Source organism: Amblyraja radiata, chromosome 15 (assembly GCF_010909765.2).
Source record: "Amblyraja radiata isolate CabotCenter1 chromosome 15, sAmbRad1.1.pri, whole genome shotgun sequence".
In the NCBI taxonomy this organism is placed as follows: domain Eukaryota; kingdom Metazoa; phylum Chordata; class Chondrichthyes; order Rajiformes; family Rajidae; genus Amblyraja; species Amblyraja radiata.
In genome coordinates, this window is record NC_045970.1 from 25,785,453 (window position 1) to 25,808,982 (window position 23,530).

The 23,530-nt window shown below is 41.5% G+C and overlaps 1 protein-coding gene across 1 annotated transcript in view; it reads right to left on the reverse strand.

Annotated features, from left to right (window-relative positions):
• The window catches only part of LOC116981404 (guanylate cyclase 2G-like), a 45,282-nt gene that overhangs the window by 20,637 nt on the left and 1,115 nt on the right, over positions 1-23,530 (reverse strand). The window contains exons 2-12 of the mRNA XM_033034457.1: positions 22,829-23,177; positions 18,711-18,835; positions 17,529-17,711; positions 16,607-16,751; positions 13,964-14,099; positions 12,295-12,395; positions 11,468-11,631; positions 11,228-11,362; positions 2,784-2,867; positions 1,383-1,487; positions 554-625 (exon numbers count right to left, since the gene is read on the reverse strand). Of these exons, the coding sequence (XP_032890348.1) occupies positions 554-625; positions 1,383-1,487; positions 2,784-2,867; positions 11,228-11,362; positions 11,468-11,631; positions 12,295-12,395; positions 13,964-14,099; positions 16,607-16,751; positions 17,529-17,711; positions 18,711-18,835; positions 22,829-23,177 (1,599 nt within the window). The remainder of the gene's footprint in view (positions 1-553; positions 626-1,382; positions 1,488-2,783; positions 2,868-11,227; positions 11,363-11,467; positions 11,632-12,294; positions 12,396-13,963; positions 14,100-16,606; positions 16,752-17,528; positions 17,712-18,710; positions 18,836-22,828; positions 23,178-23,530) is intronic.

A 23,530-nucleotide genomic window follows, 5' to 3' on the forward strand; every position in this document is an offset into this window, starting at 1 on the left:
TAGAAAGAGAGATAATCAAATTTATAATGGATGCTTCAAAGATGAATGAATTTTCATCAGGGTAATTGAATAAAGAGAAGTTAATAGATTAAACTGGAATGTTGTGTTTTCAGTTTGTGTTGTTTTAATAAGAAATAAATGATTAGTTCCTTCATCATTCCTGTGACAAAATTAATAGAAACATGCTGAAGAAATGTTTAATTTGTGATTTTACTAATTAGGACGTACAGTATGATAGTTCCAGTCATCAATAGCTACAGTATGAGGCCCATTACCTTACATCTGATCAATGTACCCCATGATAAAGCAATTTTAAAATTGATGCCAACTTTGAGTCCTAATCCATTCTTGATTAACTTGAAGTCGGAGATGATGGAGGATTAGGCTTGGGTTGGGTGGGAAGTACAGACGGAAACGGTTGAAACTAAATCACAACCAGCCTTATTATTTTGCTCAATGAATGTAACAGAACCCATGCAAATATACTTGATATCACAATATTGCAGTGAATCGTTACTTTGCTAATGTCCAAATATTACCTGCAGATACTCACGTTAATTATATCATAACATAACGAGAGCTTGAAAATCCAGTCAAGTTCAAATTCTACATTGTTCAGGATGTCCTATTGAAAGAAATGGAATATTTTAAATAAAGTGTGATGGTTAGAACGTTGCGTAGACTTTTACATCCATTTGGAAATTGGACGCAATTGTAAATAACTTAACTTGTGAATGGACAAGCATATTTAACAAATCTCTGACCTGTGGAAGCTGTAATTTGTATCAGTGCTTGGCTTTGTTCATTCACTACTTAAAACTACAACAAGGTGGAAGGTAACTACAACTAAGATGAGTGAGGAAAGATTTAATAGGAACCTGAGAGGTAACTTTTCTACACAAAGGGTGGTGGGTATATGGAACGAGCTGCTGGAGGAGGTAGGTTGAAGCAGGTAGTTGAAGCAGGTACTATCGCAACATTTAAGAAACACTTAGACAGGTACATGGATAGGGTAGGTTTAGAGGGATTATGGGCCAAATGCAGGCAGGTGAACCAGTGTACATGTTGGTCGGTGTGGGCATTGGGCCGAAGGGCCTGTTTCCACTCTGTTTGACTTTATGACCCAATAACAAACAACACTTTGACATTTTATACTTCAACGTGAAAAAGAAGCACCTTAATAAATGGAGTAAGTCGTGGGCTCTCAAGAAGGCTGGAGAGAAGATTTGTTTTGGTGGACAAGACAAAGTGAAGGAAATAGTCAGGGCATCTGACCACATCATCTCCACCTTCATGGACTGGAGACGCTAACCTGAGAGTGCATGTTACACATTTGAGAATACTAAGCAATGCCAAAAAAACCCTTATGTCAAATGGCTTACCATTAAGGTTCCTCTTTTGCAGCATTGTGTAACTATAAACACTCTTGTTGCATCAACACACACACCGAAGAACATTACGAGATTCTCATGTCTTAGTTCTCGCAACTGGAAAAAAAAATCATGAATAATTTAATAATTCAAATTAATATACCTAAACCAATAAAATGTACCAGATAAATTATGCCTTCTAAGTTAGACAATGGACAATAGACAATAGACAATAGGTGCAGCCCTTCGAGCCAGCACCGCCATTCAATGTGATCATGGCTGAACATCCACAATCAGTACACCGTTCCTGCCTTCTCCCTATATCCCCTGACTCCGCTATCTTTAAGAGTTCTATCTAACTCTCTCCTGAAAGCATCCAGGGAACTGGCCTCCACCGCCCTCCACCACCCTCTGAGGCAGAGAATTCCACAGACTCACAACTCTGTGTGAAAACGTATTTCCTCATCTCCATTCTAAATGGCTTGCCCTTATTCATATTCCATTGTCTGTTGATCAGAATCATAAACATCTCTTTGTTCGCAGTCCATCTTATGACAGAATTAATACATATGTCCTAAGGAAATGTTTAATTCTAATGGAAGGTTTAACAATTTCTTGCAACTGTGTTAGTGAAGTCCATCATTTCCAACTAAATGATAATTTTATGGTGGGTACAAAGCAGTTGGTCTCATCATTGACTCGTTAGCTTAAAGACGATGGGATGGGATGGGTGTGGGAAAGAAAGCCGTTATTTAGAGATACAGCACGGAAACAGGTCCCTCTTCTCACCGACTCTGTGCCGACCAGCAATCCCCATACACTAGCACGATCCTGCACACTAGGGACAATTTACAATCTTTACCAAAGCCAATTAACCTACCAACCTTTGGAATGTGGGAGGAAACTGGAGCTCCCGGGGAATACCCAGGCAGTTACGGGGAGAACGTACAAACTCTGTACTGACAGGATTGAACCCGGGTCTCTGGCGCTGTAAGGCAGCAACTCTAACGCTACGCCACCGTGTTGCCCCAGCATTGGTGAGGAGGAAGGAGGAGAAGATTGTGGGTATGGAGGGAAATGGCTAAAATGAAGTTGCAGCAGACATCATTACACCTGGACTATGGATGGGAATCACTGGTGTAAACAAAACATGACCTACTGTCCCCAGAAAGCTAGGGCTTTCTATCCCCATTTTATGTAATGTGAAAACAGGTTCAGAACTGCCAGTGATAGACAATCTGCCCAGGCTCTTACACAAGCTCATCGCTCAGGGGGAAGCTGAGGAACCAGAGCCCAGCAGAACCTTAAAAAGGCGGAAAAAGAAAAATTCTAAAACAAAAATAAAGGATTTTGGCAGCCAGTTTTCAGGGGTGTTTAATTGTGGCCTTGAAACCATGAACATGTCCAACATACCTGGTTCATTTCATATAGTATTGAACGCTTGTTCATGTCCGGAGGAGTCTTTCTCTCAAAGTTCAGGACTGTCACATGATTTCCCTGTAAAAGCAAAAAAGAATGAGTGCAGTAGTAATTTGGACACCACAGTCACCATTTGCTTTCCGCAAGGTATTTTTGCCCATTGACTGCAATTGGGGTTGGAGCAGAAGCTGTCTCATCAAATGGTACAATGTTTACCGACGCCAATTAGCCTACATACTGTGCAGAGGAACGGTTTGGAGGAAGCCAAAGCACCCGGGGAAAACCCACGCGGTCACGGGGAGAACGTACAAATTCCGTACAGACCCATAGTCAGGATTGAACCCGGTTCTCTGGTGGCTGTAAGCAATGTTTTCACTGCGCCGCCATACCACCTTGTATCGACAAGCTAATTCCCCCACAAGCCAATTGCTAATGTACTCATACCCACTTTATATCTGTCCCTTCATCTTTACCCCGGCCATAACTCACATGCAGGCAATGGCCCATTAAAAAATGTAAGGGAAGCCAAGTGCTTTGTTTTTATTTTATTTTATTTTACTTACTGCTACTATTTTAAACTACTTCACGTAAGTTAAGGATCTTTAAAAATCTACAATGTAACTGTTTCCAGATGCCTTGGATCACGGGCTGCCGAAGGGAATCAGGGTGTTCTAGGAGGGGGCCTCAGTTTGGGTGCCTGAGGACATTTAAATGCTTGTAAACCACTCCACTCCAGGAACAGCAAAAGACAAGTGCATCTGTTAAACGCAGAGTGCGGTGCAGGCCAACGTAGTATGATCCTTCTCAATGTAACCATCCATTGTAACTAACCGCACTTTGAAGCCACACGCTATTCCCAACATTTCCACTGGGTGGTTCTGCAGTGCTTTGCTCCCAGACACAGGCTCACCATCTCAAGCCAGCTGGTGATGACCTGACACATGGAGCTTGGAAGGTTGCGATCAAATCCAACCAGGATATAGTTGTTGCAGCCACTTAATGCACAAACAGCAGACACATTGTACAGGATACATCTACGACAATCCTCAACTATCAACCAGATAAAAATGCTCTGGCCCCGACACAAAGTGGCATTACTGTGATAAAGCTTTGAGGGTATTAGGCTGCTGAATGTTATGTTTGGTTCCTGGCAAAACTGTGGTAGGCATTCTTTGGGAAATATTGAAAGATTCAAGGTGTGGCTGCTTATCCAACTCAACTCCTGGCCATATTCAGTGCTATCCATTCAACAATTTGCCATCAATTACAGTGTTATAGAATCAAACAACTGTACAGCATGGAAACAGGCCACTTGGCCCATCTCTGTTCTGTTCACCATTACTCTGCACCTTCGGGCATCGTGTGCAAGTAGTATGCGTAACTTCTATCTCCAGAAAGGACAAGAACAAGGTTGCCTGAAATGCCACATCCTGTAAGTTCTCCCCAGTCCATAAAGTCATAAATCACACGTAGAAATACATCGGCTAGCCTGCAAGTGTATCTAAACTTCCCGTCCACTTTTATTACTTTTACCCAAGCTCCTCGCCACCTTCTCCTAGATTTTATGGATCTGACCAGTAAGCCTGCATACACTTCCTTCTTCCTTCCGATGTAGAAACACATTAAAAAGGAGCAGGAGCAGGCTATTCATCCCTTTCATAACCGATCATCCATCAAAACACCATATTCCCCCCTTCATACCTTTAAATATATTCAAGGATGTGGCCTCCACAACTGTGTGTGGTAAAGAGTTCTATAGGGTGAAGAAATTCTCTTAATCTCAGATGATAACTCTCTTACCCTGTACTTTTAAATTGTGATCCTGGTTTGAGACTTTCAAAACACTGGAACCAAACTTTTAAGTAATGTCAGAATTTTGAATGCTTCAATGAAGTTGCCTTTTATTCTGCTTAACTCTAGTGAATACAAAGTCTAATCAACGCAAAAATTGTTTGACTGCAGTGGAGATAGCCAGCAGCTTCAAATTCTGAGGCAATAATATCTGACCCGATAGTCAGATGTTTTAATGAAGTTAAAAAAGACTTCCCCCTAACTTCCTCATGGAGTTGTTATAAAGTGAACATCACATCCACCGAGCCTGCAGATGGATGGAATCCACAGTGTGATTTGGGGAGATCTTTGATGACAGAGGTCGAGAAGGACCCTGGAGAGAACTTTCTCATCGGTATCAGCAGGGAGACTCCACTATAGTGGTTTGGATTTGTCGTTGTTCTTGTAGCTGGTCATGGTTCCAGCATCTCAGACACCTGCTTAATCTGCCTCTTCCCAGATGTGGACTATCAATTTGTGGATTTATGATTGCCAACCAAGATGACCCATCTACTATAGTCCCATCTGCCCATTTGGCCCATATCCCTCTTAACCTTTCTTATCCATGTAACTGTCTGGATGTCTTTAAAATGTTGTTATAACATATTTTTGAAGACAATGTTTAGGTATGTTACAATACTTACCTTCAGCGGCGCTGCAATTCTGCCACTGGCCGTGTGCGCAATTTTGGCGCCTTTGAGGGGGGGGCGGGGTTAAAACGCAGGTTTCTCCTACCTTGTCCTGGATTATATTTCGTTGGAGTGCAAGCTTTTGCTGAAGAATCGTTCCGACAGGCGTTCTGTGTATTTTTTTTTTTTTTTAATCGCCCAACAAGTTCAGCGCTGGAGTAATTTTAAAATCTGCTTCTAAAGCCGTCAACGCCGACAACAGGGACGGATTTCACGTACGGGACAGGCATCAATCATACCAGTGCCTAAGAAGAGTAAGGTGACGTGCCTCAATGACTATCGACCAGTGGCACTAACGGTGGTGATGAAGTGCTTTGAGAGGTTGATCATGGAGCAAATCATCTCCTACCTCGACAAAAACCTGGACCCACTGCAGTTCGCTTACAGCCACAACAGATCAACGGTGGATGTGATCTCGCTGGCCCTCCACTCCGCTCTGGACCACTTGGACAACAAAAACTCATATGTCAGGCTGTTATTCATCGATTACAGCTCGGCATTTAACACAATCATCCCCTCCAAGCTGGTTACCAAACTCGCAGAACTGGGTCTCTGCGCATCCCTCTGCAATTGGATCCTCGACTTCCTCATTCACAGACCACAGTCTGTTCGTATTGGTGGAAATGTGTCAGCCTCGATAACAATCAGCACGGGAGCACCTCAAGGCTGCGTGCTCAGCCCCCTGCTGTACTCACTCTATACTCATGACTGCGTAGCCAGTCACAGTGCGAACTCCATTATCAAGTTCGCTGACGACACCACTGTTGTGGGACGTATCACTGATGGGGATGAGACAGAGTATATAAGAGAGATCGAGCAACTGTCCATATGGTGCCAGCGCAATAACCTGGCCCTCAACACCAGCAAAACCAAGGAACTGATTGTGGACTTTGGAAGGAGTAGGAGGGGGAACCACAGCCCCAATTATATCAATGGCTGAAAGGGTCAAGAGCTTCAAATTCCTGGGCGTGCACATCTCTGAAGATCTTTCCTGGTCCGAGAACACTAATGCAATTATCAAGAAAGCTCATCAGTGCCTCTACTTCCTGAGAAGAGTACGGAGAGTCGGTTTGTCAAGGAAGACTCTCTCTAACTTCTACAGGTGCACAGTCGAGAGCATGCTGACCGGTTGCATCGTGGCTTGGTTCGGCAATTTGAGCGCCCTGGAGAGGAAAAGACTACAAAAAGTAGTAAACACTGCCCAGTCCATCATTGGCTCTGACCTTCCTTCCATCGAGGGGATTTATCGCAGTCGCTGCCTCAAAAAGGCTGGCAGAATCATCAAAGACTCACACCATCCTGGCCACACACTCATCTCCCTGCTACCTTCAGGTAGAGGGTACAGGAGCCTGAAGACGGCAACAACCAGGTTCAGGAATAGCTACTTCCCCACAGCCATCAGGCTATTAAACCTGGCTCGGACAAAACTCTGATTATTAATAACTCATTTTCTGTTATTTGCACTTTATCAGTTTATTTATTCATGTGTGTATATATTTATATTATGGTATATGGACACACTAATCTGTTTTGTAGTAAATGCCTACTATGTTCTGTGTGCTGAAGCAAAGCAAGAATTTCATTGTCCTAAACAGGGACACATGACAATAAATTCACTTGAACTTGAACTTAAAGGAAAGCCGTTTATTTTATGTATAAAAGTGCTCCTTAAGATGCCTTTAAATTGCATTTTACATTGCGAAACTGTGATTTTTTTCCCCTATACGAACCGGCAGTATTTTTCCTGCCAATATGGGGTTTAAATTCACCGCAACCGCAACGTTAAATGGCCATTAATTTACCGGAATTAAACATTAAATTCCTTCCACTTGGCCTATAAATCCATGACAATGAGATTTAAAAATTATGTTATATTGAGAATTCTTGTGTGAATGTTATTTGGACAGTTAGGCTATTTAAAAATGTTAATCTATTCTTAAGAAATTGATAGATGTTTAGATCTAGTAATTGAATTTTGTAATTAGCTACAATTAGGTAACTAACTAATTATATGCTTTAATTTCATCATCTAAGTAAGATTGTTTCATATTTGTTTCAGAATGCTTCAATCTAAAATAACTGAAAATTTCTTTCAGTTCTCTTAATTTTTAAGAAAGTTACGGGCTTTTGGCTGTCCTCGATCACAGCTTTTGTGTTAAGTCAATGGAAAAGCAATAGGGAACAAGATGCTAATTTCTGAGTATGGAAATGGCCATAACTTTCTTAATACTAAAGATATGAAAGTGAATTAGGTGTCAAATTAAACTTCTTTTTATGCTTTATCTGATGGGATAAATTACAGATTTGATTTTTAAAATCTCAAAATGTTGTAACATTGCTACAATGTTTGTCAGATAAATGATCCACAAGTAATCTAGTTCATCTACCATGAAAGCTTATGTACAGGCTATTTCTTAAATAGCATAGTGTTAATTGAAAATGTTACATCCCTTTGAGAGACAACTACCAGGGATTACCAGCAGATGAATGAGCTCCAGAGCCACTATGGCAGTCAGAGGGTTGGGGTTCTGGGTTTTCCCTGCAATCTATTATCCCTTCTCATTCACAGTTCCAAAGTAAAAGTATACTGGTGGAAAATTGGCTGAAAGATTCAGATCAAAGAGATGAAATAGGTCACACTTAGAGTCATGGAGCTACACAACGCGATAACTGGCCCTTTGGCCAAACTTGCCCATGGTGACCAAATTGGCACTCCAGGCTAGTTTGCCACCATCTGACCCATAGCCTTCTAAATCCTTCCAAGCCACATACCTGTCCAAATGTCTTTTGAAAGTCAGAATTGTATCCAGTTCTATAGTTTTCTCTGACAGCTCATTCCAGATAAGGATTACTGTCTGGGTGAGTCCCACTTAAATCTCTTCCCTCTCAACTTAATCCCATACCCTTTAGTTTTAGAATCCTCTACTCTGGGGAAAAGACTGCGAGTGACCATTTTATCTATGCCCCTCATCATTTTGTATACCTCAATAAGATCACTCGTCAGCCTTCTACACTCCAATGTAGAATGTCCCAGCCTCTTTCGATAATTCAGCCCACGTCCAAGCAGTGATCTCATCAGATATGATCACATCAGTCACAAACAATTTTCCTTTATTCGTTAAATACTGCTAATGATTTTCACACAGTTATTTCATGCTCCGCTGTATATGTCAAGTAGTCAAACAGCTGCTTAGAAAGTTTTAAAACTGGGGAACATGAAAGAACATCATTGTTAGATCAACCAACTCTGATGTGCTTCCAAGCTACTCTTTGTGCAAAGAGCTTTTGTTTTCCTGTGCGTGATATTTTCAGCACAGGAATAGAGTCTATTTGGGTTTAATTCATCCCTTGTGATCTGACAAAGCCAACAGTAGTTGAGTCAGTAATGGACCACCGTAGTATTAGCACTTTTATGATTTGATGTTTTTGTTCATGAGCAGAATTTGAGAGGATTTCAAACAATTTTTAAATTTTTTTTAAATGTTGGGCCAGATAATGGTTAGCTGGCCATTTGACCATCGGCATGGTTAAACCTGTTCCTTAGTTCACTGCACTGCAGTGCGGAAGTAGGGAATGTGGTGGAGGTCAAATGTCAGGGCACCTGATCTCTGCACTGTACAAAACTGAGTTGAGGGGAGGTTCTCCATCATACTGAGGTGGGTGAGCAGATAAACGCTGCCTTTGGCCTCTCAGCCTTAGCTAGATTACCCAGCAAGGTCCCTTTCATTTGAATGGGGCCAGTCATAGAGTCAAGCCTGAGGAAACAGGCCCTTCAGCCCAACTTGCCTATGCTGATCAACATGCCCCATCTACACTAGTCCCACCTGCCTGTGTTTTTTCCTCGTTTCCCTCTAAACCTATCCACTCCATGTACCTGTCTAAATGCTTCTTATACGCTGCGATAGTCCCAGCCTCAACTGCCTCCTCTGGCAGCTCGATCCATACACCCACTGCCCTTTGTGTAACCAAGTTACCCCATGGGTTCCTATTAAATCTTCCCCCACCCCCTCGCCTGAACCCTATGTAGACATTGGATGCAAAAGGAAGAGAAGGTAAATAGTTTGTATTTTGTTAAATATAATAATTGATATTATTTTCATTAACAATGGTGTAACAAATTAAATTGGAGCAGTCATATGTGTTTTAAAATGAAATTATTTCTCATGTTTAAAAACTTGGATGTATTTCAGCTGCTATTGATATTAATGTGAGAGCTCTTTGCATTAAATGTAACAAAAAAGGTTTTGAACTACAAATGGTTGATCATGGTTGGGAGTGAGTTGTCCAAAAGCCACCAGGAGGTCTGTCCTCGAGTTCCACTCCTAACACCTAGTTGACCCTTGTGGACGGCACCACTTTGTGGGAGGGACACTGTTGCGAGATCTCAAGGCTGCTTGGAGCCACACACAAACTAAGAACTAAGAATTAAGAATAAGGGGTAGGCCATTTAGGACTTTAAAAATAAGGGGTAGGCTATTTAGGATTGAGATGAGGAAAAGCTTTTTCATCCAGAGATTTGTGAATCTGTGGAATTCTTTGCCACAGGTGGCAGTGGAGACCAATTCACTGGATATTTTCAAGAGAGTTAGATTTACCTCTTAGAGCTAACGGAATCAAGGGATATGGGGAAAAAGCAGGAACAGGGTACTGAGTTTGGTTGATCAGCCATGATCATATTGATTGGCAGTGCAGGCTCGATGGGCCGAATGGCCTACTCCAGCACCTATTTTCTATGTTTCTAACTCTGGATTCTCCGAGGACGAGAGCGGGCTTCGTTGGGAAAATTATAGCTTCACTAAGGGTGGCACAATGGCGCAGCGATAGAGTTGCTGCCTTACAGTGCCAGAGACCCGGGTTTGATCCTGACTACAGGTGCTGTCAGTACCAAGTTTGTACATTCTCCCTGAGACCGTGTGGGTTTTCTCTGGGTGCTCCGGTTTCCTCCCACACTACAAAGTCATACAGGTTTGTAGGTTAATTGGCTTCAGTAAAATTTAAATTGTCCCTAGTGTGTAGGATAGCGCTAGTGTCTGGGGTGATTGCTAGCCGGCATGGACTCAATGTGCCTGTTTCCGCACTGTGTCTCTAAAATAAAATAAACTTCCACAGATCTTTATACATCCTTTGGAATATCACACACAAGAGATAGCGTACATTACACTTATCTATGTAAACGCTACAAATGAAATTTAAAAGCACTGAATTAAGTTGTTTGAAAAACGTGACTTCATTAACCTCGGAAGAATGAAGCCTTTATATTCTCAGGTCATCCAAGAGTCGATAACAGCCAGTGATATTGATCAGAGGTTAATCACTATTGCTTAGTGGACAATGGATCATCATTATTCTTTGGACAATGGTGGCTGACAAGTAAGACCCACAAAGAAGAAACAAGCCAAATGTAGATCGAGAAGTGGGCTAGAAATTGCACGGTGCCTGGAAAGGTGCAATCATTCAGGGGTGCACAAACTGCAAGTAAAACCAAGGAAACATTTGACCTTATTTGGTTTTTCCTTCAATTTCCAACCTTCATTCTCCAATCAAAGTTTTTAAAAATGCAAGCCTGGCTGATGAAAATTTCTGATTGATGTTCCTCCTGCTGCTACTGCAAGCCTGTGTCCCAGACCTTTCATCAATGAGAGCGCTGTGGAGACCACAGTGCCGTGGTGCGGTGGTAGAAACGTTTGAATATTGCATTAAAAACTTCTGATGTAAAATCTCTCGGTGTATGTGAAATCTCACAGTGTGAGGTTAAAATCCCACTGGGTTGAATTGGCATACATTTCAAGGTTGTGCTTTAAATATATTTCAAATACCATTTCAATCAAATTCTGTAATACTCTCTGCAAATGATCTGACCTTGAACAAGAATGACTATTTAAAAAAAAAACTGTGTAAGAATTCATGAAGTAAACTCACCTGGTAAATGGCGACTGTGGTATAAATAGTTCTGTTATCCATTTTATCTTTAACACCATAATTCTGATGACTTGAAACATTACTTTTAGATCCGTTACCTCCACCGTCTCCTGTTGATGGGTTTTCATCGTGTTTCTGTGCATTAGTATGAAAATAAAAAACTAAATTTGTGTAAAATTGTGTTTTGTTTTACTCTATAAAACAAAGAGTAAGATGGATCTGTTCACAACAGACCTGTACCTTGGTATCTTTTATAAAAGCAATGTCTTCATAATTTATTTTCCACCATGTATCGTTATATCGGTTTAGGGATTTGTGCTTGTGTGACATCAGGAAACCAATGACAAGGGCCGCAGTAATAGACATGATCACAATCACAACGATTAAAATCACAACATAGCTATCTGTAAAACAGAAGAACAAGTGTGTACAAGGCAAGACCAAATTGATGGGTGTTGCTAAGGATTTAGACCATAAGAAATAGGAGCAGAATTAGGCCATTCAGCCCATTGAGTCTACTCCACCTTTCAATCATGGCTGATCTATTTTTTCCCTCTCAACTCCATTCTCCTGTCTTCTCCATGTAACCTTTGACACACTTACTAATCAAAAACCTATCAATCTCCATTTTAAAAATACCCAATGTCTTGGCCTCCACAGCCTCTGTGGCAATGAATTCCACAGATTCACCACCCTCTGGCTAAATAATTCTCCATTCATATATCCTTTTACTCTGATGCTGTGCCCTCTGGTTTTAGAATCTCCCATTACTGGAAGCATTCTTTCCATGTCCACTCTATCTAGGCCTTTCATTGTCTGGTAGGTTGCAATGAGATCTCCCCTCATCCTAAACTCCAGCGAGTACAGATTTGTGTGGCCAATGTTGGTTTAAATTTAAATCCTATTGACGTCAGTATCGTGACAGGAATAATATAGCCTCCCTCATGGGCAACTTTCCAAAGGAGGGGTTTCCATCCAAGGGATGGCATGTCACAATATCACACAATATCACAATACCGCACCCTGCATTCTGTCATTACAGGAGCTTGATTTGGGTAAATGCTTACCTAGTCCATCATGACAATTTTCATTGTAAAACCCACACTCAGGGAGGTCTTTAATCGGAGTTCCATCAGGCCACCCAATGTTTGGAAAATCTTCAGTGGGACTGAAAAATGAAATCTACTGTCAGAGAAAGCATAGGCAAACTCTGCACAAACTCCATTGGATGTCAGGAATAAACTGCTTATCACTGGAGCTGTGAGACAGTGAGTGTGTATATATATATATATATATATTGAGTCATATAATGATCAAGAGTGGAAATAGGCCCGTCGGCCCAACTTGCCCACACCAGCCAACATGTCCCAGCTACACTAGTCCCACCTGCCTGAGCTTGGTCCATATCCCTCCAAACTTGTCCTATCTATGTACCTGTCCAAATGTTTCTTAAACATTGAGATAGTCATGTATATACATATATATCTATATTACTAAAAGTCTGATCTTGACCACTTCCTGTTGTTCTGTATATTGATTTTAGAAACAACGCTGCCACGTACGGCTGTGATTTTTTGGCCATCTTACTCAGAGTCCCCCTCCGTTGCGCAGGACAAGAGGATTTTTCCCATCTATGAAAAATAAAATTTATTAGTGTTTAAAAAATGTTGAGATTCTCTCTCCTGAAGGCCACGCCCCTTCTGGAGGGACTATAAAACCTAGAAGTGTTGAGTGCCTCAGTCAGTCTCTGCAAGATGGGGGGAGCAAGAGGGTCACGTCTCTCAGTCTAAGCTGTGAATAACACTGAACACATGTCTACTAAAATATTTACAGATTGTTACTCACATTAACCCGGTCGACGCAATAAACAGGTTCCCTTCATATTTCATGTTATATTTCACGTTATTCATCATTAAAGTTTTAAAAAAGCCAAATCAGCCTTTCAAAAAACTCACAGATTCTTCAAGCAGCTCCGAGTGACATCACAGTACTCCCTCAAGGGGAGCGGGTCGCCACCCTCTCCACCTCCCCAATGGTTTTAACTTCATAAACCACTGATTCTTCGCAAGGAGGGGGGAACCACACAGGAATATTCTGGACCCCCCCCCCCCCTTTGCCTGGCCCGCCTGACCCAGTCACACTGAAGATGCGGCCTCGCTCGGCGGCCTCATTCGGGTCCTCGGATCCACGCCCGCCCGTGGCCTCGCTCGGATCGGCGCCCGCCCATGAGAGTGAAACCAGCGCATATTCGGAGCAGGTAGCTACATTTCTGCACTCAGGGAACCCAACCTTCACCCAGTTAAGTGTTTAAAAGGCAGCACATCTGAGAGGAAGATATCACCCATTAAGATCACAGCATGCAAGAAAAATATATGCATTCTGACTCTGAAAATCACTGCCTTTTAAAGATCATACTTTCCAGAAAGTGGAGGGTCTGAAGAAGGGTCCTGAATTAAAACATGGCCTGTCCATTCCATCAACTGATGCTGCCTGACCCGCTGAGTACCTCTAATACTTTCTGTTTTGCTTGCACAAAAATTGTTTATCAAACATTCAGATTAATTTATTGAAACATATCGTGTCTTTCAAAGAGCAATATTATTGTGACCAGATGCAAATTTGATGAACATTTTTTATAAGCCTTGGATAGACTTAATCTGGCTCTAGACATGAGGGAATAATATATGTTCACACAATATTCAACAACCCATTCATTAGCTGCAGAGCAGAACCTACCTGAGCAACTTGCTGTAACTGTCATATTCTAGAATAGGAACAAACTTTGTGCCATTTACATATTTTTGCATGTCATACACAGAATAATTCAAGGATCTTCTTCCGGAATAATCAATATTCACCAAGCCAGTCAGACCTATACACATAAAGAAAGAGTTGAATTGGTACTCATCGCATTGATGGGCTTCTTGTCCTTTACATAAAAATAACTAATCTCCCAGTGCAATGTTGATATCCTTATATTTATTGTTACAATAAATGCTATCGTCTTTGTTACTAGGATGACGAATGCTCAGTAATTCATTGTTCATTGGTCGTTGAGCATTCACTTACAATGACAAATCAGGAATCACCAATGGTGGATGTTTGCTGTAATTTAGAGATACAGCACGGAAACAGGCCCTTCAGCCCATCATCTCCATGGCGACCATTGATCACCCATTATTGCTAGTTCTATGTTATCCCAATTTTGCATGTACTCCCCACACAATCAGGGCAATTTACAGAGGCCTACAAAACCCGCACATCTTTGGGATGTGGGAGGTAATCGGAGCACCCGGGGGTCAGAGAGCAAATCCCATGGGGGTCACAGAGCGAATGTGCAAACGGCAGACAGACAGCACCTGTGGTCAGGATCGAACCGGAGTCTCTGGTGCTGGGAGGCAGCAGCTCTAACTTTATGCTACTGTGCCACTCTAGAAAAGGTATACTCTACTTCCTTCAGTCTGTGTCCTCAGAACATTAAGGCTCATCATTGTCACTAGACTTAAAATAATAAGGATGACACAGACCGCACTAGACAGGACAGCACCCGAGCTCAGGATCGAGCCCGGGCCTCTGGCACTGTGAGGCAGCAGCTCTACCAGCTGCACCACTGTGCTGCCCCAATGCAGCGAGGGAATCTGGGTATCAGGAAGCTACTCATCTGGGCAATGCAGATTGTGCAGCTGGGTGTCTGGGGAAATGGGTGACAGAGAATCTGGCATCTAGGAAATTAATCCACTGGGACATTAAATTTGGCATCTGGATAACAAGGGCCTGGACATCAGGGACAATGGACATCTGGGAAACAGTATCAAGGAAACAGGTACCTGGGAAACTGGGCTCCTGGGAAATGGGGCATTGGGGAAGTCAGCCGTCTGGGAAGACCAGGAATCTGGGAATCTCTTTAACCAACTTACATAGCAACATAGATGCATAGAAAATAGATGCAGGAGTAGGCCATTCAGACCTTCAAGCCAGCACCGCCATTCAATATGATCAAGACTGATTATCTAAAATCAGTACCCCGTTCCTGCTTTCTCCCCATATTCATTGATTCCGGAAGCCCTAAGAGCTAAATCTCTCCCTCTCTTGAATACATCCAGTGAGTTGGCCTCCACTGCCTTCTGTGGCAGAGAATTCCACAGATTCATAACTCTCTAGGTGAAAAGGTTTTTCCTCATCTCTGTCCTAAATGGCCTACCCCTTATTCTTAAATTATGACCCCTGGTTCTGGACTCCCCCAACATCGGGAACGTTTTTCCTGCATCTTGATTCATGGATTGAGAAATAAACAACACAGGGACACAGAAGGAAGCTCAACTAGCTTTGGTGAATTTTATACCAAATTACATAAGTGAAGGGAAATAAAGGAAAGAAAAAGATTAGTTTAAGAAAGAGAAAATAAAGAAATAGATTGTGTGAATATTGTCAGTTTTCTGGTAAGCCCTTACATCAAAGAAAAAGGTCCAACCCATTTGTGGGAAGGAAAAAATAGAACATTAATACAAGAAATGTGCCTTTTGTCTATCTTACATTTCTAATTGGAGCACAACTTTAGCTGACAACATAATAACATGTTTTATTTAATTTCAGCCAGGCCATGGGCTACTCAGAGTTGGAATATCTTACCTTGAAAGGAAAATAACCCAAGTCCTCTGGCCCAGATTGAATTCAGTGCCTGTGGTAAACTGGACTTCATGCTGTGATTGAAAGATACAGCATGGAAGCAGGCCCTTCGGCCCACCAAGTCAATGCCACCATCGATCACCCATTCATGCTAGTTCTATGCTATTCCACTTTCTCATCCGCTCCCCACATAGTTGGTACCAATTTACAGAAGTCAATTAAATTGCAAACCCATGCATCTTTGGGATGTGGGAGGAAACTGGAGCATCCAGAGAAAATCCACATGGTCATAGGCAAAATGTGGAAGCTGAAGGTCAGGATCAAACCCGGGTCTCTGCTGCTGTGAGGCAGTGGCTCTACCAGCTGCATCACTCTGCCTCCTTTCCTTTAATGTACAGGAGTAGGAGAGTCAGTAAGTTCCATCATCGAACATGAAATTTGTCCTTGGCACTGATATTTCAATTCTCATAAAATATATTAAAGTTGCTCAATATCCCAATAAAAAATAATTTATCATCATTTTTTAAAATTACTTTTGGAGCCAATGTGAATTTATTTTGCTGGCCGTTTATGGCTGCATTAGTAGCAAGAGAAGGATATTCACCAACAGATGAGGGAAGTCAGGTATGGAGTTACTCCAGGAAGGTTACATGATGTATCTTGAACTTACTGCTGAGAGAATGAATACAAACGGGAATTGCTGTGTGGGCAAATAAATAAAAAAGTCATGTGATATCACATTTTCTTACTTACCATAAAATTGCCGTTTACCGTAACCCTTCAAATTCTTAACAAATTCTCTTCCATTGCGTGGATCCATTCCCGCATCTAACATTTCTTGAACCCCCCAAGCATACAGCGTTACTGCATCATAAAGATAAGCTGAATCGGAGCTCATCTGTGTTAAAACAATATACATATGTGATAAAATACATTATTTCACATTCATCTGTTCTCTCATCTCTATTGAACAGTCTAGTTAATATGAGTGTTTATTACTAGCATTCTACTTTATCTATCATGAAGCAATTTTTCTCTCTTTATATGTTCGCCTAGTTATTACCAATGCGTTATTTATTTGTGGCACTCATGACAAAAATAATCATAGTTATTAACAAATAACCATCATCTGCATTTGTGTTTAAGAAGGAACTGCAGATGCTGGAAAATTGAAGGTACACAAAAGGTACACCATCATCTGCAGTCTCTTGTTACATCATTTTGATGATGCACTTTCACAAGATCAGTGGAGTTGTTTTAATTTTTTTTTAAATTGCAGTAGTTGAAAATCTGCAAAAAGAAACAGCAGGTCAGTCAGCATCTGCGATGGGAGAAACAAAGTTTAAAGTCAATGACTGTTTTAAGTCAATGACCTTTCTTCCAGGAAAAGTTAGATGCAAAGAAAGTTGTCATAGGAAGAGGGAAGAAGACAACAAAGAGGAGAGTCTGGGATTAGAGATTAAAATGGATGATGGAGCCAATTAACAGAAAGTGGTAAAGGCACAAATGCATAACAAAAGAAAGATCATTTCCCAATTAATTTCGTTTCTCCGTTCACAGGTGCTCCCTAAACTGCTAAGTAGGTCCAGCATTCTCTGTGTTGTTTTAAATTCAGTTTCATTCCACTAAGGAGTGAAAATGTGCTGTAACAATGCAAGTAAAATTAAATATAAACCTCTGCCACTGAAGACAAATTGCTGTAAAAGGGAGGTCCTTTGGATCGCTGGTAGGCTTCTTGTAGAAAGGTGTAATATTCATATTCACTGTATGACTGCAGAGTAATGAGAAATACTGGCTCATATGCCGCAAAGGTATCCTCATAATTCTCATCCGGCACATCTGATTTCCAAAAGTTATCCTATGGAGAAGGCAAGAGCATTGAACAGTTCTTAACATGTTTCTGGGTGTCATGTGTGGAAATAAGCATTGACTAACCGCATTGCCGTAGTGAGGTTTTAATTGAAGCATTGCTTTAAATGTTCCAAAATTTGATTTTGACAAGTTATTGTTAGATTGCAATTTAGCAAATTAGTTTAACATTCATATTAGGAAAGATGCTAGCGTTCAGGCAGGATGTCACAGTATATCAGAGTGCTGAGAAAAATTCAAGGTAATCATGCAATGTCGACATGCGGAAAGGAAAATCATGTTTGACCAATTTATCGATGTTCTTTGCAGAAATAAGCTGTGCTATGGACAAGGGACAACAGAAAAATACAAGCAACATATCATGTTTCTTCAATTGTACAAACAGTTTGTAAGAGTTTTCATAGATAAAAGAGTAACGCATCGAGTATCGCACCTGTAGAAAGTTAATCTTGGAAATTAGTAATGTAAGATGAAGAGATGCAGATAAAGTAAACAGGTATTTTGTATCAGCCTTTCCCATAGAGAAATAGAGAAACAGAAGGAACATCCAAGACACAGCAGTAAATAGGGAATTGGATTATAGAGATCAAGGAGGGGGGTTAGTGGATACTTTACATCTAGATTTTGGGAAGGTGTTGATAAGATTCTTATTTTGGAAAATAAAGTCTCATGGTGTAGGAGGTAACACATTGGTGGGATTGGATGACTGGTTGGCAAACAAGAACCAGGGAATAAGCATAAACATGAGACCTTCTGGTTGGAAAAGCACAATGCCACAGGGTTGCCTTCAGCCTTTCAAGATGTAGGTATGAAGGTATAACTGGTAAGTTTTCTACACAAAAGACGATGGGAAAGTAGTTTAGCAAAGAGATTAAACATGGAAACAGGCCCTTTAGCCCACGAGGCTATGGTTGTGTGCAATGGTTCTAGTCAGACAAAAGTGACTGCTTGCCAACTGTAAAAAAAAACATTCTTAAAATGTACTTACCACATAACTGCTGAGTTCAAACAGCTGAATGATAAAAAACACAAATTTCCCATTCGTCATGCCTTGACGATATGCCTCCAACATTATGGACCTTGCCACCCCAGGAGCACAAATTAAGATAACAACTGAAAAATAAATGTGAAGCAGTATTATTGATTGAAAACATAAACATGTATCGGATACATTATTGTAATACTTTAACCGACCATAGTACAATGAGAAAAAACCCACAAAGTGGTGGACTGACTCAAGCAGGTCAGGTGGACATGGATAGGCAATGTTTTCCCCGTCCTCTTCCACCGATATCCCATCCCCTCCCCTCAGACTTTACATTTCACTCATCTTCTGTCCTTATTTAACACCCTTTTGTCTCATTTTCATCTTTAGCCCATTTGCCAATCAACACCCCCTTTCCACTGCCCTCCACTCATCAGTATCCACCTATCACTTGCCAGGCTTTATCTCGCTCCCATTCTTTCCAGTTTTCTCCCCACTACTATAATCAGTCTAAATTAGGGACCCGATCAGAAATGTCACTTATCCATGTCAGCCTGAGATGCTGACTGACCTGCCGAGTTACTTTAGCACTTTGTTTTGTCTTGTAAACCAGCAACGGCCGTTCCTTGTATCGCTGCTGTTCAATTAGGTTATTTTATCATTATGTTTGTATTCCAAAATAGTTTTAGAAATCTTTAACCTTGTGTCATGGAATAATTATAAGTCCTGACATGGGGAGGGAGGGCGGACAGTGTCGGGATGAATGGCAAGGGGGAAAATATTGGGCAAAGGAAGTTGGTTAAAAATCAGAGCCTCTTGCCTTTCTGGTTGTCAATGTTATCATGAAGCTTGTTAAAAATATTAAAATATATAGTAAAAAGAATCAACTATTTAAAATGATTTAACATTTCAAAATCTGAATTAAAGTTTTAAAATTTACCATTTTATGTGGGTAGCTGTGTTTAGTTTAGGGATGGAAACAGGCCCTTCGGCCCACCGGGTCTGCGGCGACCAGCGATCCCCGCACATTAACACCCTCCTACACCCACTAGGGACAATTTTCACATTCACCAAGCCAATTAACCTACAAACCTGTACGTCTTTGGAGCGTGGGAGGAAACCGAAGATCTTAGAGAAAACCCACGCAGGTCACGGGGAGTACGTACAAACTACATACAGACAAAACCCATAGTCGGGATCGAACCCGGGTCTCCGGCGCTGCTTTCGCTGTAAGGCAGCAACTCTACCGCTGCGACACTGTGACCTTCCATGTTCTTAAGAAAGTTCATGAAAATTGTGTTATAAAAATAATTGTGTCAATAGGGGAAAAAACGTTAGGTGCTAGGTCGTTTCATACTCAAAGTTATTTTTTCCCCACATGATTTTCAAATATAAAGATCTTCTCAAGTTTTCTTGTTGTTACTGCAAGCTAAAAATACAAAAAGGCTGCCTGTTACATTGTTTAATGGAGTACCAAAGAACAAAATGCTGGAGGAACTCAATGGGTTAGGCAGCATCTGTGGAAGGGAATGGACAAATGACATTTTGGGTTAGGACCTTTCTCCATAATGATTGAATAATCGATTGATATCCCTGCATGTTCACGTGCCTGGATCTGGATGTAATACGCTGAAAAGCTCTAGGTAGAGAATCACTCGGCACTATGATGCTGGTCGAGACGGAGATGCTTTTTGAGTCAGTGCACCTTCCTATGTGTTGATGTTTTGGAGATCTCTGATGCTGGCTGGTAGGGTATTCTAATCCCTCGCTGTCTTGAAGAAAAATGAGTTAGAAAGTGCTAATGAAGTGTTGTGCGGAATGAAATAATTACCAGATTGGTAGCTTCTGGTTGACATGCCTATGGCCGCTTGGATTAACTGGATGTAGTCCTCCATCTTTAAATCAATGAGGGCTTGTCCCACTTGGGCGTCATTTGCGTGTCACGCAGGTGGCGCGCGAAGACTTTGTGAATCCCAAAATCCTGGGGTGCCGCGGGCGACCGCGCGTCACTGCCATGTGCGCGTTGTGCGTCGTGCGTCGTGATGTGTAAATGATGTCGCGCAAATGACGCCCAAGTGGGACAGGCCCTATCGTGGTATTCTGGATCAATAGTGGTATTCTGAATGCCTCCTAAATTAGCTATCGTATCTGCTTCACTACTTACCCCTGAAAATGAATTGGCCTTCCACATCTCCAACTCTCACTAAAACTGTCCCTCTCACTTGCAACTATGTTCTCGAGTATTTGACTTATGCACACTGCAAAAAAGACTGACTATCTACCCTATCAATGCCTCTCATAATTCTATACATTTCTATCGGACCTGCCCTCAGCCTCTGATACACCAGATAAATCAACCCAAGAATATCTCCTCAAAGCTAATACACTGTAATCCAGTCAACATCCTCTTTTGCATCCTCACTACAACCTCAACACCCTCCTTGTAATGCAGCGAGAACTGTACACAATAGTCCAAATATGGCCTAACTAAAGTTTTATACAGCTGCACCATAACTTCCTGCCCTGACCAACAAATGAAATATTGCCATATTATTTCATTACCTCAAGGATCAAGAGTCAAGAGTGTTTTATTGTCACTTACCAGGAGAGGAGTTGAGGCCAGCATAGATCAGCCTGCTGGGCCAAGCGCCTCACTCCTGTACCTGCTTTCTTGACAAAGGTGATAATTAAGTACATTGTTCTTGCTGCATGCCGCAGGCTACTATCACTGATATAAATAAGTCAGTCCACTAAAACTCTCCACTCCACAGCTAACTTCAGTCCTGTCTGCTGCAGCACAGAATCCTACATTAACATTCACACAGCTGAACCAGAGCAGCTTTGTTTTAGGGTCAAAGGTTATCTCCATCAAACCAACAATTCTTCCAGCTTAATTCATTTGAGAGCAACTGGGTTCACTTTTTACTTTGCCATATCTTTAGAAAATCAATACAAATACATGGGGAATAATAAACACAGGTGGTGATCATTGTTATAATGACTTACAAATGAAATAGAAATGGTTTCTAATTATTGCAATATGATTTTGCCTAACCCTCAAATTATACTTTGCGACAGAGATCTATGTATTCTATGGCAATTGTAGCATAATCTCGGTGAATGGTATTTACTCGTGAATATTATTTAAAGGTTTTATAGTGTGGTATTTAAAAGGAATATGATTCTCAGAATATAGGTTTGTGGGATTCAATTAGTTGGTGCAAATTTGAAATTTAATCCCATTTACCTGCCTTTTCCTCATTCCTTTTGATGTTCTCACTTTATTGATTGTACCCTGGTTCTGGATTCTTTCTACCTGCAGAAATAGATTTTATTTACCCCGTCGTCTTTCTAATTATTGAAAGTCAAGTAACAGTGATGAGCTTTAATTTTCTGAGAACAGATGGCTGAAGTTGTACATCTTTTCTAGAGTGGCACAGTGAGTCTACTCCACCATTCAATCATGGCCGATCTATCTTTCCCTCTCAATACCTATCTCCTGCCTTCTCCCCATAATCCTTGACACCCTTACCAATCAAGTATCTGTCAGTCTCTTTTAAGAAGCCAGGCAACTTTTAATAAAGTTTAGCGGGCATTTAACATGGTCGGTTTTCCTTGGTTCTGAAAACTCCAATGAGCCAATTAAAATGCCCGGTCAGTGAAGGAGATTGCCTACGGCTACCTCGACTGCCTACAACTACATGGCGACCCCACTCCACTGCACTACAAGTTCAAAAGAATCATGCCGACCAATTTTTATTCGCGGAAAATCTTTCAGCATGCTGAAAAATTTTCCTCGACCAAACTGAGGCCACAAGTATGCGGGAACTTCCCTCGAGCATGAATGAGAGTTACAGCGACCTCCCACGACCTCCATGAACCACGTGCCGACCATGCTGTGAGTTTGAGTCAAGCGCAAACTCTTCTAAACTCGCAAATTAGGTCCCCGCAGTGGTCCCTTTAGTACTATTTTCATTTTGAAGATAGTTAAGAAAAAATCTTAGAAGGCAATTGTGCCTTAAATGTGCTTGGGAGGGGTTAGCTTTGATAGAATGATAACTGTAAAGCAGGCTGAAATGCAGGATAACAATTTGCTTGTTTTTGCTATCAGTAACACTTACTTCTCGCTGAAACTGCAGCTTCCTTGAGTTTCACCTGGTGGAGGGCCATGTCGCCTGTGTCATATCTGATTTCAGCTATAATGGTGAAGTTTTCTTCCAGCTCATCGGCAATGATTTGCCAGAGTTGGTCAGTCATGTCCCAGCTGGACTCCTCGGAAGACCCTCCAAACATGGCAACGTTCTTCCAGCCAAAGAAACGCAAGGTTTTAGTGAGGACATTACCCATATTCTGGAGTGAAGACAGCAGGTTGACATAGGTATCGTACACGTAGAAATCATCAAAGGCAAGGGCCTGACCAGCAAATCCAAAGATGGGGATATTCCACTGAGAGGCAAGGAGACCTGTAATCTAAACAGCAAAACATGGACCATGGATTTATCAAAATAAGTAGTGCAACGGAGATGGCGTTTTTTCCTACCATTGAGAACTCTCTTGTTTATTCTGTGTGACTACTTCATCTATTCATTTCCTGGTTATTAATTTATTCTTTCTCCATGACATTCACCTTAAGCGCTCCTTGCCCACATCAGTTTTTTTTTTATTTCACCGTTCTTTTTTTGCTTCTTCAGGTCAGGTCGGGGGGGGAGTTCCCCACGTCACGGGTACCATGTAATTCCGTGCTACCTGCTCCATGGTCGGATAGTCGGCGACTAAACCGTCTCCCCCACCTGGTTTGCCAGGTGAAGAGGGGGCTGTGGACC